General features: G+C 40.7%; 1 protein-coding gene across 2 annotated transcripts in view; it reads left to right on the top strand.

Annotated features, from left to right (window-relative positions):
- Positions 1 to 11052: 11052 nt before the first annotated feature.
- The window catches only part of PLOD2 (procollagen-lysine,2-oxoglutarate 5-dioxygenase 2), a 100620-nt gene continuing 95864 nt past the window's right edge, over positions 11053 to 15808 (top strand). The window contains exon 1 of one of the 2 annotated variants that reach the window (XM_081065768.1): positions 11053 to 11437. In XM_081065768.1, coding sequence (XP_080921894.1) covers positions 11329 to 11437 — 109 coding nt within the window. In that variant the 5' untranslated portion in view covers positions 11053 to 11328. The remainder of the gene's footprint in view (positions 11438 to 15808) is intronic. The other variant, XM_081065767.1, reaches the window with a different exon arrangement.

Raw genomic sequence — 15808 nt, 5'->3', positions numbered from 1 at the left:
TTTTCTCCATTCCCATATTCCGGTTCAGGCCTTTACTCTCTCCTTTTTAATGTTTCGGTTGCCACAAGTTGTCCCTGTTGATGGTGGTTGAATAGCTTCCTTTAGTATTTTTTTTTAAATTAAATTTATTGGGGTGACAATTGTTAATAGATTTATATAGATTTCAGGTGTACAATTCTGTATTACATCATTCATAAATCCCATTTTGTGTTCACCACCCAGAGTCAGTTCTTTTTCCATCACCATATATTTGATCCCCCTTACCCTTATCACCCACCCCCACCCCCTTACCCTCTGGTAACCACTAAGTTATTGTCTGTGTCTATGAGTTTTTCTTTCTCATTTGTTTGTCTTCTTCTTTTGTTGTTTTTGGTTTATATACCACATATCAGTGAAATCATAGGGTTCTCTGCTTTTTCTGTCTGACTTATTTCACTTAGCATTATAATCTCAAGATCCATCCATGTTATCACAAATGGTCCTATTTCATCTTTTCTTACCACCGAATAGAATTCCATTGTGTATATATACCTCAACTTTATCCATTCCTCTATTTAAGGACATGTTGATTGTTTCCATGTCTTGGCCACCGTAAATAAACCTGCAAAGAACATTGGAGCACACGTGTCTTACTGTATAAATGATTTCAAATTCTTTGGGTAGATACCCAGGAGAGGGATTGCTGGGTCTTATGGTAATTCTATTTGTAATTTTTTGAGGAACCTCCACACGGCCTTCCATAACGGCTGCACCAGTCTGCATTCCCACCAACAGTATATGAGGGTTCCTTTTTCTCCACAGCCTCTCCAACACTTGTTACTATTTGTCTTGTTGATGATAGCCATTCTGACTAGGGTGAGGTGATATCTCATTGTGGTTTTTATTTGCATTTTTTGATGATTAGTGATGTTGAGCATTTTTTCATATGTTTATTTGCCATTTGTATATCCTCTTTGGAGAAATGTCTCTTCAGGTCCTCTACCCATTTTTCAATTGGGTTGTTTGTTTCTTTGTTGTTAACTTGCATGAGTTCCTTGTATATTTTGGATGTTAGCCCCTTATCGGAGGCACTGTTTTTGCTGTGCAGAAGCTTTTAAGTTTGATATAGTCCCATTCATTTATTTTAGCTTTTACTTCCATTGCCTTTGGAGTCAAATTCATACAATGCTCTTTGAACCCAAGGTCCATAAGTTTAGTACCTATGTTTTCTTCTATGCAGTTTATTGTTTCAGGTCTTATGCTTAAGTCTTTGATTCAATTTGAATTAATTTTGGTACATGGTGACAGATACCAGTCCAATTTCATTCTTTTGCACATGGCTTTTGAATTCTGCCAGCACCATTTATTGAATAGCCTGTCTTTTCTCCATTGTATGTTTTTTGCTTCTTTGTCAAAAATTATCTGTCCATATTTATGTGGTTTTATTTCTGGGTTCTCAATTGTATTCCATTGTTCTGTGTGTCTGTTTTTCTGCCAATACTATACTATTTTGATTATTGTTGCCTTGTAGTACAAGCTAAAGTCAGGGAGTGCAATACCTCCAGTATTGTTCTTTTTTCTTAAGATTGCTTTGGCTATTCGGGGTCTTTTGTAGTTCCAAAAAATCTGATGATTTTTTTGTTCTATTTCCTTAAAAAATGCCATTGAGATTTCGATGGGGATTGCATTAAATCTGTATATTGCTTTGGGTAAAATGGCCATTTTAACTATGTTGCTTCTTCCAATCCATGAGCATGGAATGTCTTTCCATTTCTTTGTGTCTTCTTCAATTTCTTTTAAAAGTGCCTTATAGTTTTCAGCATATAGGTCTTTCACATCCTTGGTTAAGTTTATTCCTAGGTAGTTTATTCTTTTTACTGCAATTGCAAAAGAAATTGGTTTTTGTATTTCTTTTTCTGAGATTTCATTGTTAGTATATAGGAAACCGATGGACTTTTGTACGTTGATTTTGTAGCTCAGAAATTTACTGTATTCATTGATTATTTCTAATAGCTTTTTGGTGGAGTCTAGGGTTTTCTATATATAGCATCATGTCATCTGCAAAGAGTGACAATTTAACTTCTTCATTCCCAATTTGGACACCTTTTATTTCTTACTCTTGCCTGATTGCTCTGGCGAGGACTTCCAACACTATGTTGAAAAGCAGAGGGATAGGGACAGCCCTGTCGTGTTCCTGAACATAGAGCAAAGGGCTTCAGTTTTTCACCATTAATTATGAGATTAGCTGAGGGTTTGTCATATATGGCCTTTATTATGTTGAGGTATTTTCCTTCTATACATATTTTATTAAGCGTTTTAATCATAAATAGATGTTGTATCTTGTCAAATGCGTTTTCTGCATCAATTGATATAATCATATGATTTTAGTCCTTTATTTTGTGTATGTAATGTATCACATTGATGGATTTGGGTATGTTTAACCATCTATGTGCCCTGGGGATGAATCCCACTTGGTCGTGATGAATAATCTTCTTAATGCACTTTTGCATTTGATTTGCTAGAATTTTGTTTAGGATTTTTGCATCTGTATTTATCAGAGATATTGGTCTGTAGTTTTCTTTTTTGTGTGTTGTCCTTACCAGGTTTCGTATCAGGGTAATGTTGGCTTCATAAAATGAGTTAGGGAGTACTGTCTCTTATTCAATTTTTTGGAAGAGTTAGAGCAGGATTGATATTAGATCCTCTTTGAAGGTTTGGTAGAATTCACTAGTGAAGCCATCTGATCCTGGACTTTTGCTTTTGGGAAGGTTTTGGATGACTGATTCAATTTTGTTAATAGTAATCGGTCTCTTTAGATTTCCAGGTCTTCATGGTTCAGCATAGGAAGGCTATATGTTTCTAAGAACTTTTCCATTTCTTCTAGTTTATTGAATTTGGTGGCATATAGTCCTTCATAGTATTCTTGGATGATCCTTTGTATTTCTGTGGTGTCTGTGATAACTTCCTCTTTTTCATTTCTGATTTTGTTTACTAGTGTCTTTTCTCTTTTTATCTTAGGGAGTCTAACCAAGGGTTTGTCAATTTTGTTAATCTTTTCAAAGAACCAGCTCTTTGACATTCATTTTTTCTATTGTCTTTTTGTTCTCTATTTCATTTAGTTCTGCTCTGATTTTTGTTATTTCCTTTCTTCTGCTGATCTTGGGTTTTATTTTTTCCTCTTTTTCTAGTTTTTTAAGGTGTAACATGAAGTTATTTATTTGGGATTTTTCTTGTTTCTTGAGATAGGCCTGTAATGATATAAATTTCCCTCTTAAAATTGCTTTTGCTGCATCCCCAAAATATTGGTAGGATGTATTTTCATTATCATGTGTTACTATGTATGTTTTGATCTCTCCTCTAATTTCTTCTTTGATCAGTCGTTCTTTAAAGTCTGTTGTTTAATCTCCATGTATTTGTAGTTTTTCCTGCTTTTTTTTGCAGTTGATATCCAATTTCAAAGCCTTGTGATCAGAGAATATGCTTGGTATGATATCAATCTTCTTAAATTTTCTGAGGTTAGTTTTATGTCCCAATATATGGTCTATCCTTGAGAATGTTCCATGTATACTAGAAAAAAACGTATAGTCTGATGGTTTAGGATGAAGTGCTCTATAAATGTCAATTACATCCATTTTATCTAATGTGTCATTTAGGGCTGCTATTTAATTATTTATTTTCTTTTTGGATGATCTATCCATAGCTTTCAATGATGTATTTAAGTCCCCTAATAATGGTGTTTTGGTCAATTTCTCCCTTTAGTTCTGTTAGTAGTTGCTTGGTGTATTTTGGTGCTCCCTGATTGGGGGCATAAATATTGATGACTCTTATGTCTTCTTGTTGTATAGTCCCCTTTACCATTGTGAAATGTCCATCTATGTTTCTTGTTACCTTTTTCACCCTAAAGTTTGTTTCATCTGATATCTTTGTGGCTACACCTGATTTTCTCTGGATACCATTTGCTTGGAGTGTCAATTTCCACCGTTTCACTTAGAGTCTATGCCTCTCCTGTAGCTGAGATGTGTCTCTTGGAGACTGCATATAGTTGGGTTTAGTTTCTTGATCCAATATGCTACTCTGTGCCCTTTTATTGGTGAGTTCAGTCCATTTACATTTAGGGTGATTATTGATATGTGAGGATTTCCTATTATTCTGTCTTTAGTTTTCTGGTAAGGCTGTGTTTCCATTTTTCTTTGCCTTTTTGTTGTTGTCTATTATTTCTGTGTGGTGGTATTCTATGATGCTTCCCTCTGTTTCTTCTTTAATTACAGTATGTTTCAGTTCTGGAATTTTTTTGAGTGGTTACCATTAAGTTTATGTAAAAGAAAGTTTGATATTTAGAGTATTCCATTTTCTTCAGCACTCTTATTTTCTCCATTCCCATATTCCGGTTCAGGCCTTTACTCTCTCCTTTTTAATGTTTCGGTTGCCACAAGTTGTCCCTGTTGATGGTGGTTGAATAGCTTCCTTTAGTATTTTTTTTTAAATTAAATTTATTGGGGTGACAATTGTTAATAGATTTATATAGATTTCAGGTGTACAATTCTGTATTACATCATTCATAAATCCCATTTTGTGTTCACCACCCAGAGTCAGTTCTTTTTCCATCACCATATATTTGATCCCCCTTACCCTTATCACCCACCCCCACCCCCTTACCCTCTGGTAACCACTAAGTTATTGTCTGTGTCTATGAGTTTTTCTTTCTCATTTGTTTGTCTTCTTCTTTTGTTGTTTTTGGTTTATATACCACATATCAGTGAAATCATAGGGTTCTCTGCTTTTTCTGTCTGACTTATTTCACTTAGCATTATAATCTCAAGATCCATCCATGTTGTCACAAATGCTCCTATGTCATCTTTCCTTAACGTTGAATAGTATTCCATTGTGTATATATACCACAACTTCTTTATCCATTCATCTATCGAAGGACATTTTGGTTGTTTCCATGTCTTGGCCACCGTAAACAAAGCTGCAATGAACATTGGAGTACACGTGTCTCTATAGAGAAATGCTTTCAGATTTTTTGGGTAGATACCCAGGAGTATTTCTTGTAGTGCAGGTCATGTATTAGAAAATTCCCTCAGCTTCTGTATGCCTAGAAATGTCTGTATTCCTCCTTCATATCTAAAGGATATCTTTGTTGGATATATTATTCTTGGCTCATAATTTCTCTCTTTGAATAGTTTGAATATTTGGTTCCACTCCCTCTTGGCTTGTAGAGTTTCTGCTGAAAAATCTGATGATAATCTATTGGGTTCTCTTTTGTAGGTTATCATCTTCTCATCCGTGGCTGCCTTGAGGATTCTTTCTTTGTCGTTGATTTTAGACAGCTTCAATATAATGTGCCTTGGAGAATGCCTATTGGGATTGAGGTAATTAGGTGTTCTATTTGCTTCTTGGATTTGAGAATCCAGTTCTGTCCACAAGTTTGGGAAGTTTTCATCAACAATTTGTTTGAATATATTCTCTGTTCCCTTCTCTCTTTCTTCTCCTTCTGGTATGCCCATTATTCTTGTATTGCTCTTTCTGATGGAGTCAGAAAGTTCTTGTAGAGTTCTTTCATTTTTTTTAAGTCTCAAGTCTGTTTCTTCTTCCATCTTTGTAATTTTCAGGTTTCTATCTTCGATGTCACTGATTCTTTCCTCCATCTGGTCAACTCTACTCCCTTAGCTGACAATTTCATTCTTAATTTCTTTTTGTATAGTCCCTTGTATGGAATTCTTGTATGGAGTTCTTAATCTCCAGAAATTCTCTTTGGTTCTTTTTTAAAATTTCAATCTTTTTGGTAAAATGTTCATGTTGTTCTTTGACTGTGTTTCAGAGTTCATTAAACTGCCTTCCTGTTTTCTTTGCATCTTATTGAGTTATTGCAGAAATGCAATCCTGAATTCTCTGTCATTTAAATCACATATTTCTATACCTTTAAGTTATTTTCTGGAGACTTTTCACTTTCTTACTGAGCTGTCTCGTTGCCTTGGTTATTCATGGCAATTAATGATTTATTATTTCTCTTCCTAGACATCTATAGGAGTGGGTTCTGCAACAGGTTGATAAGAGGAGGTCTGTTTTTTTTTTTTTTCTAGTGCGTGTTGTTAGAATGTTTTATTTTCTCTCTACTGCAGCCTTTTTTTCTCTCTCACATATCGTGTTATATTTTCTCTGCACTATTCCAGGTTCTTACACAATGGGGGGATTCCCTGGGAGGCGCACTTCTCCTCTGGTAACAGTTCGCCTGGGTCATAGGAGTCTTTGTCCCTGTGGGGACATGGAGAGCTTTTGAAGTTCCAGAGCTCTTCCTGTACCAGATTCAGAGTCTGTGTGTTTCAGCAGTTTTGTTTACTCCTGCAGGGGTCCCCCCAGATAGGTGGGGACAGGGGCGGGGTGTGTTGTGAGAGGTGGCCCAGAGCAATGGCGGCGACCACTACCACAGCCAGTCCTGCTTCCACAGCTCTCTCCCCTTTGCCGGAACTAATTGGGTTGCGAATCAGTGTCTGCGGATCACAGTTCTCAGTACTCCAAATAGTCTCTTCTTTTGATCTGACACTGCTACTGTTGCACTTCTAGCACCAGACAGGTGGGGGCGGAGCGAGCGCTGGGAAGGTAGGGAGGGGGCGGCTAGTCTCAGTGCCTACGACTTCTTTTCTCTCCTTGACAGTGAGGGCGTAAACCACTGTTTTCAGCTTTCTTCCCTCAGTCTTTGCTCCGAGATCTCTGCCGTGAGCGTTGGTTTCAGCCTTGTTATATGCTGTCGTCTCAGCCCTATGGGCCTTAAATGGAACCCTAGCAGTCTGAGTTCTTCCCTCTCCCGCAGTTCTGTGATGCAGGGAGCTCGGAGCTCTGAGCTAGGTCTGTGTCCTGCTCCTATGCCACTCCATCTCCGCACTTCTCCCTTCCCTCCTCCCCTGCTCGTGCAATTTGCCCACCTTTAGGTGAATTCAGTAGTGGGCCTCTTCGTCTTGCCTGTCTTCTGTGCAATGAGTCCTTTATGGAATTATAGTTGTTCAATTTGTTGTAAATTTTAGGGGAGATTTCCAGAGGCTCACCTCATGCCACTATTTTGATGACATAATCCCAAAATTTTATAACAGTTGATTAGCAACTACCTCACCTTCGCTACCCTAGACAATGGCAACCAACATTCTATTATTTGGCTTCTATGAGTTTGACTTAGATATAGGGGAAATCACGCAGATTTGTCCTTCTGTGACTGGCTGACGAGGTCTGCAAGTTAAGTTCACAAACATTGTTGCAACGATGTTGCTAACCATTTTGATATCAAAGGCGTTATTCATTATGAATTTGTACCAACTGGACAAACAGTTAACCAAGTTTACTATTTGGAAGTGCTGAAAAAGTTGCATGAAAAAGTTAGATGACCTGAACTTTTTGCCAACAATTCATGGTTCTTGCATCATGACAATGCACCAGCTTACAGGGAATTTTTAGCCAGTAAACAAATAACTGTATTGGAACACTCTCCCTACTCACCTGATCTGGCCTCTAATGACTTCTTTCTTTACCCGAAGATAAAGGAAATATTGAAAGGAAGACATTTGATGACATTCAGGACATCAAGGGTAATATGAGGACAACTCTGATGGCCATTCCAGAAAGAGTTCCAAAATTGCTTTGATGGGTGGACTAGTTACTGGTGTAGGTGCACAGCTTCCCAAGGGGAGTACTTTGAAGGTGACTGTAGTGATATTCATCAATGAGGTATGTAGCACATTTTCTAGGGTGAGTTCCCGAACTTAATTGTCAGATCTCATATTTCACTTATAGCATAATGTCCTCAAGGCCAAAGTTGTTACCAGGTTCTGCACTAATCACACTGGCTGCTTATCAGTTTACCCCGCTCTCCCCCTCTTTTTTCCCTTTTGGGATTCACCTCCGTATCCCCCCAATCTTACTCATAGGCCCTGAACTCCTGCTTACTGGCCCTTTGCCTTCTTACAATGCTTCAGATAGGTTCTGGCCTCAGGGTCTTTGCACTTCTGTGTTTTACTTCCCAGAACACAGTCCCCCATAAGAACAACCACTTCTTTCCCTCATCACTTTTAGGTCTTTGCTTAAGCATCACCTTCTCAGTGAGGCCTTTCCAGGACGTTCTATTCACAGTTTCAGCACGGCCTCTCCTTCTTGGTCCTTTCTAATTAACTTTCCGAATTCATTTTCTCTCTACCACTTATTACTATGATATATTTATAAGAGCAAAATCTCCATAAAATTGAGATGTTTGTTTTTTCACTGATATATTTGTTTTCCCAACATCTAGAACAAAATAGGCACACAATGTTTTCTGAATAAACAGATGAATGAATAAACACATGCTACTCTGAGCCAGTCATTTAGTATACAGTAATGAAAAAGAATTGGCTCCTACCTTCCCCCAATAAACAAAACCAATGAAACACTGTAAAAATGAAAGGTTTTTTAAAAGTTAAGAGAGCATGGAACAGCGACACGTAAGCTTGCACAGGGTGGGGTGAGGTATCTCAGTTGGACTTCCTGTGGGAGGTGGCACTTGAATCTGACAGACATTAGCTCAGGGTAGGGAGCAGAGGTTTGGAGAAGAGCTTTTTAGACAGGAAGATAATTTGAACAAAGGTAAGCTCTAGTCGCCTGCTGTGCTGGATTTAGTGATGCATTGATTACTGGCTGGCTTCCTTTTTCACCCTCTACTATCCCTTTTCCTTCAAACTGCCAACAAACGGCTGGTCTTTAAATCTTGGCTCAGGTTTAGCCTCTGGAAGTATCCAAATGAAGATAGTGATTCTTACCCAAACTCTAGGGAATAAAAATGACAAAGTCTTTGGGAGATAACAAAGCAAACCAGATTGGTTGGATATAGGATATAGCTAGAAGTGACTGGTTTGATAGCAAAGAAATTTGAATTCTAGGTTAAGGGATTTGGATTGTTTCCAAATTGCTTTTGAAATCTTTGAGTTTGGGATGAAGTAATCAAAAGGATATCTGAGTATGAGGAATCTAGCTGTGGTATATAGTGGTGTATGTAGTACTGGGGGCAGGGAGGAAACAGTTCAAACAGCACAGTTAGGGTACATTCAGAAGTGCATTAGTGAGGTGGCAGTGAGAATGGGAAAGGTTAGATGGAGAGAAAATGTAAAGGGAAAAAATGGTGTCAAGCTGCGTGTTGTGGGAGGTGGAAAGAGAGCAGAAAACGTCTGAGGCTATGTGAGTTAGAGAGCAGCAGTATCATTAACAGAGATGAGGAAACTGTGAACGGGACCTGGATTTCTTGAGTTAGACATTGGGACTTTGTGCCAGTGGAATGTCCAAATAGGGATGTTCAGCAGACAGCTGGAAACATAAAAAGGCAGGAAGGATTTTGTTTCAGGATTGGAGCTCTTTCAGACAATGATGAATGTTATCTGGCTATTTTGAAAATCCCAAAGAAACATTTGCTGTACACAAGTCTTACAGTCCTGACTTTGACTCTCAGTAGAGGAGGGTGAATGTCATGGTAACCTGCAGTGATAGGTGGACTTTGCAGTTGAAACACAGACACATATATACACTTGTGATGGGGAGAGGCTGTAAGTGTGCATGAGGTTGTGAGGAGATGTGGGAGGGCAGAAGCTAGGTTTTAATCATGCAAGTTCTTGATCTTATAACTGGACAATCAGGGAAACAAGAAGTCAAGTTCAAAGAATTTGGCAGAATGCAGGCACAGTAGACATGCTTGGAATTCTGGAGGCTGAGATTTGGCCATTCCTAGCAGAGTCCTCAGACCCAAAGGACTAAGGGTACTTGCTTTCTGCCTGGTTTATGAAGTGGCACTGGCCACATTCTGAAGGATGTTATTAAGGAATCCGTCCCTGAGCTTTTTCTACCTCAGGCTGAATAAACCTCATTGCATTCTTCTCACAGGTCATACTTTCCATTTCTTTAATTATTTGTTACTCTTTTCTGAACTTTCTCCAATTTTCCTCTTAAAATACTGAGACCAAACCTTCAAAACACAGTTAACAACTGGCTCAGTTCTGGGCACAGGAAATGATTCTTTGTCTAAAATGTCACATCCCAGTCAACATTTCTTTGCAGGTTTTTCCATCTGTTTTTAATGCAACCATTTAGTGCTCACCTTACCTAGATATCATGCTAATTTTAGACAAACTGTGACCATAATGGAACATATCTTTTTCAATAGTTTTCTGTTTTATCTTCAAAGGCTTTGAGTTGGAAAGGGTATTGGCTCAAATCAGGTTTTTTTTTTTTTTTTCCATTTTAGGAAGATAGAGGTAGAAGATTACAGAATACCACCATACTGCCAATCTGATTATTTTTGTCCCCTAAAACAGCTCATGTCACGAAATACACGAGGCAACATTTTCACGCTTTTGCCTTAATTTGTGTTCATCCCGACAGATTAAACACTGGGGTAGCTAAAATGCGATGAGAAGTAATGCAGAAAAAAATAAATCTGCTTAGCCATGAATCAAAGCTGGAAGCAGGGGAGGGTGCGCCAAGGACGACATCTCTCGGAGTAATTTTCCATGTGGACTGAAGGACGATCTTGTAAGGCACAGCCCCAGGTTACACACGCTGGACTCCAATTCCGCAGGATTTACAAGCCATTACTGGACAGAGTCAATGGCTCTCCTGGCACAGGAGGAAGAGGAAGGAATGTTCACTGGACAATAAAAACTTTAGGTTTACATAGTAAAATAAAAACAGCGCCTGTCTTACACAGGGTGAAGAAACTTGACCCCTGAGTTTAATGGGGACAAGGGTGGGGGGTCCATTTCCATGCTCAAGATTGCTGAGGATTTGCAGTCACTTTTGACAAGGGGCAAAGTCTCACCCTTTGAGCCTAAAGGAAAGAAAGCTTCGGGCGTGGGCAGCAGCGAGCGAAGCGCGGAGCACCGTCCGCCAGCCCAGCCCGGCTCCCGGCGGCTCCTCCCCGCTCTCCCAGGCCCACTCCCAAACTTAAGTACACGCTTCCCGGTTCCAGCCAGAAGCCCTGCGTGAGCCTCCACACGTAGCCGCAGACAGCTCCTTAAATGGGTCGGAGTTAAACAAACAACCCCAGCCGTGGGGCAGGAGCCGAGCGGAGGCGCCCGCACGGGCGCACGCAGCGGCGCGGCGGGTCAGCGGGCGGCCAATAGCCGGGGCGCGGCCCGCCCCGTCGCCTCCCCCTCGGGGACTTTATAAAGCGCTCGCGGCGCCGCACTCCCGCCGCAGGTCCGCCGAGCGCACTTGGCCCGCTCGCTCCCGCCCGCAATCGTCGGCCGGGGGCCGCCCCGCCGTCCCACGCTCTCGCGAGAAGTGCGCCGCTGCAGGGCGGTTGGGGTGCCCGAGTCCTCTCCGGCCCTGGAGGGGCCGAAGATGGGGTGGTGCGCGGTGAAGCCGCAGCTCCTGCTGCTGGCCCTGGTCTTGCAGCCCTGGAATCCGGGCCTCGGGGCGGACTCCGAGAAGCCCGCCAGCATCCCCACAGGTGAGCACTCCCGCGCTCCGCCTCTGTCCCGTGAGGCTTGTCCCGGTGGACAGTTCATTCATCTTTCAGCCCTTCTCGCGGGGTTTGCAAGGTGAGCAAGTGGGGGGCCCGTCTCTCCAGGACCGCAGAGGGGAGTGGAGACTTGACGCTCCCAGGCCCATGGAGGTGAGTGGGGGCCCCTGCTCCCCAGGACCGCCGAGGTCTTCTCCAGAGCCGCGCTCCGGCGCTGCTGCTCCCAGGGGAGGTGTGGGAGCACCCGCCCTCACGGGCTCTGGGAGCTCTCCGTAACCTGAGAGGGCAGGCGTTTTCCTGCAAATTGGGATTTCTTTCTGGTCTTTCAGGTCACTGGGCACCAACACTTTTCCTGCAACTAACTATAGTTTCTCCTTCTTTCCTGGAGTTGGCATGATTTGTCGGTGTTGGACCAGGCAGTACTCCCTCTGTGACCTAAACACGGGCCTCAGTGTATGTTCTGATTGATGGTGACACATTCCTTACAGCGCCCCAGGAAGCAGCCGGTAACACCTACTTCTTGCCAAAAACAACGCAGAAAACTTTGGTTGTTTTCAGTAAGGCAGCCTGGCTACCGGACACCTCCGGGCAGCAGCTTTCCTCCTTGGGGATTTATTTGGAGGGGGAAACTGTGGACCCCCAGCTTCTCCCCTTAGCCACCCTTTCCCTAAGCCCGGGGCCGGTTCTTGTTTTCAGAAGCTGGAACTGCAGCGAATAGTCTAGTCAAGTTCATGTAAAACAAAACTTTTTACATTTAGCCACATTAAACAGTCTCACCACATGTTTGTCTAAACATACTTTGCTGCTGTTTGTCGCCCATGAGGTTTCGTTGGAGTTTTCCACTTTGGTGCTTTAACTCTGTGCTCAATTCTCTGAAATTAGATTGAAATTAAATCTTTCATTTACGTGTCCTACTATCCTTTTTTTGTTTTTGTTTTTTTAAATTAGGACCATTTTGGCACTCTCCCCTCTTTTTTTTTTGTACATAGGACACTTTTGTACTCGAATTTTGGTTAACAAAGACAGAAATTTCTATTTCAGGTTTACATTCAGAAGTTGACATTTGGTGCAGCGCTCAGCTAATCCATATAGCAATAGTTTCGTCTTCACCCTCAGTGTTTCAGAAACTTCAACAGGCTAAACTGCCCATCTCTCTACATTACTGCCAAACAGTACATGCTTTGTTAGCTTGAGAAACTTCGGTGTGCAGATGGATTTCTGTTAGTTACATGATGCTTTTCTTTCTCTCAGATATGTGATGGTTTTAAAATGGATTTCTGAACACTGTGTGGTTCCTTTAAATTGCACTGCAATTTTTTCATAACTTTGAAATTTTATTTTAGTGTAACACCTAAAAAACAGACAAGTAAATGCCTTCAGCAAACTTGGAAATGGAGACACTTAAAAAATATTTCCCAGAAAAATGACTTTCATTGTGAAACACCCAAGGAAACATACTGAGAAATAAAATAACCACTAAGGGCTTTCCTATTTTTAGAGGGACTTCTTTAGCCTTTGTACATTTTGTTTCACTTCATTACCAACTCCCCTTATTTTTTATAGAAGGTATTTCTTTGTTGCTGCCTTTAAGTTTATAGTCAAAATCATCTCCCTTTCCCACTCTGGCTTTTAAATTTCATGGAGTTGGACATTACAATTTTAATGGATTGTAACATTCAGTGAAAGGGAATTTCAGATGTGAATGTTTTCTTCAGAAAATGACCACATAAAACCCACTGCTGAAATCTGAGGACTGGTTGCTTTTGGTGGGTGGGCATGATAAATTTACTTATCTCCTAAATGTAGGAAAATATTCATTTGTAAGAAGTAGAGCCAGTAGCGAGTTTGATTATGAACTTTTGTGTAGGTAGCTGTGGTAAGCTAATATAGATGATACACTGCTTGATAACATGGCTAGAATCATGGAGTATGTTCCATTTTCTCCCTAAAAATATTACAACTGAAAATTAATGAATTGGAAGCTTTTATTTATGTATGTAAATGTCAAGTAAGCTTTAGAACTCTAAGTTGTCGAGCTTAATAGGAGGTCTGTAAGAAGAGTGCTTGTCATCTCTAACTCCTATATGTCCAAGCTAGCCATCAAGAGATAGATTAGACCAGAGTTTCTTGGTCCTATTGACATTTTGAGCCAGATAATTATTTATTGTGGGGGGCTGTCCTGTGCATTGTATGATGTTTAGCAGCACGCTGGACTCTATCCACTAGAAGCCAGGAGCACTCGCCTTCAGGTATGAGAATGAAAAATGTCGCAAAATGAAAGTTGGCCAAATGTCTCCTGAGGGGCTGAAAACCACTGGATTAGACAAATCTATGTGTGTTTGAGGCAATGTAGCATCATAGTGTTACTAGAGTGATAATAGAAACTTTTTTTTTGAAAGCAAATATTTAGTGATATTCCTTTTTTCCGCTGTAGTAGGGAATGTGCTAATTGAATCACATTAATCAATTTTTGGAATACAGTTTTTCCTGGCTTTGATGCCGTGTGTTGACCAGAGTTGAAAACATTGCTTTTTGTAACTGAGTGTTCTGCTGTGTGCTGTTTTCATTCCTTTTTGGTTGCCACTTTGTTCTTATCATTGGAAAACATCTAAATAAGATTCTGGTTAAAAACAATCATTTTCTCCGAACATCATATATAGGAATTTTCCTTAAAATTATATCACCATGGGAGCTTTCGAGGCAAAACCTCCTAACGAGTGTCAAAATATCAGGTTCGCACCCTGATTTATCTTTCTTACACTTTTCTAGATGAGAGAAGGAGCGGAGTGGATGTATTCCTGCCAAGCATTTGCAACCAGGTCTCTAGACCAGGATTAGAATTGTTGTGTGTTTTCTAAGGCACCCAGACTACTTCATGATCTAAATTGGGCAGAACCAAGTTTTGGGCAAAAATGGAGGAAATGGTTTCAGATGTTTCTGTCAAGACCAGTATTTTTCAACCATGTTCATTTATAAACTCTTTAATTTACTCTGACGCATTCAAGAAGGAATGGAGAGGTTTGTCCCTATCTGCTGATGCAAACCGGCAATTTACGGAGTGAAGAGGGAAAAAGCAAGTTCCTGGAGAAACCTCTAGAAGAAAGAGAGAGAGGCTGTCCTCTGTGTACTTTCTGTGTCCTGGGCTCCAGCCACACACATTAACCTTAAACAAACTGTGCCTTATAGTTCATAGTGCAAAAACAGACATATGAAAAAACTTTAGACGATGTGAGGATAGGAAATAAAAATTACCCTTTTCTACTCATCACACTGGCTAAAGCGTTTTAAAATAAACTCTGATCATGCTAAATGTTGTAAGGATGAGAACTCTCAAACTGCTGATGAAAGAACAGCATTACTGGAGAACAGTTTAGTAGTGTCTAGTGGCACTGAGAAGCCACATATCCTACACTCCTAGATATGTACATGTACAATGTAGTCGGCCCTCCGTATCTGCAGATTCCACATCGCAGAATTAACCGACTGTGGATCAGAAACAGTACTTGCAGTACACAGGTGGGAATCAATAGCTGCGGCGGGCTGACTGTCTCTGTTGTCCCATACCATTTCATATAAAGGATGTGAGCACCCATGGATTTGGGGATCTGGGGAGTCCTGGAACCAATCCCCCATGGACACCGAGGGATGACTGTACTCTCAAATTTCTGTCTGCCTGTTCTTAAAAGTCTATTCATTGTTTAATTCTGGCTCCTAGGAGTTTCTTCCCCTTACTGTCTTTTTTTTTTTTTTTGGGGCTCTCTTTCCAACTTCTTAATGCACTTGGTTTACACAAATCATACCGGCTTTGTATGATAGATGTTTATGTTTCATAAATTATACATTTTTTGAAGTAAGAACTGAGTCTTATTCATCTTTGTGCTCGTCACAGAACCTCCCTGTTTTTTCAACACACAGAAGATTCTCAGTTTGTGTTTGATTTTGGCCCACTCAGGAAATTATGAAAAGTGCATGCAGTCAATGAGATTGCTAGCTGCTCCTTTCCCAGGATTTTAATTAAATTTACTGAGCTTCCTTCCTCTCCCCGCATGTTAGGTCATGCTGTGCCATGACCTAACATATCAGGCAGGCCTTGTGTCTGAACTGTGCTTAGCAGCTCTTCTCCACAGGTTGTGTATTTTACTCTACTGACCTTGCTCATTGCAGAATCACCTTCAGAAATGTTTGCAGGTGGTGGGATACCATGATCCATTTTTCAGATAGTGAAATGGAGATTTGGAATGGTTGTGTAACTTGCAGAAGATCACAGCTGGAGAGCAGCAGGAGAGGGGCGCGTGCCCATTCTTCAGGCCGTGCTCATGACTTCCTTGACCTCTTCATTATCCTGTTGGATTTGGGGAC

Source organism: Rhinolophus hipposideros (genome assembly GCF_964194185.1).
Source record: "Rhinolophus hipposideros genome assembly, chromosome: 2".
NCBI lineage: Eukaryota > Metazoa > Chordata > Mammalia > Chiroptera > Rhinolophidae > Rhinolophus > Rhinolophus hipposideros.
The sequence above is the reverse complement of the archived record's forward strand: the minus strand, read 5'-3'. Positions and strand labels throughout refer to the sequence as shown.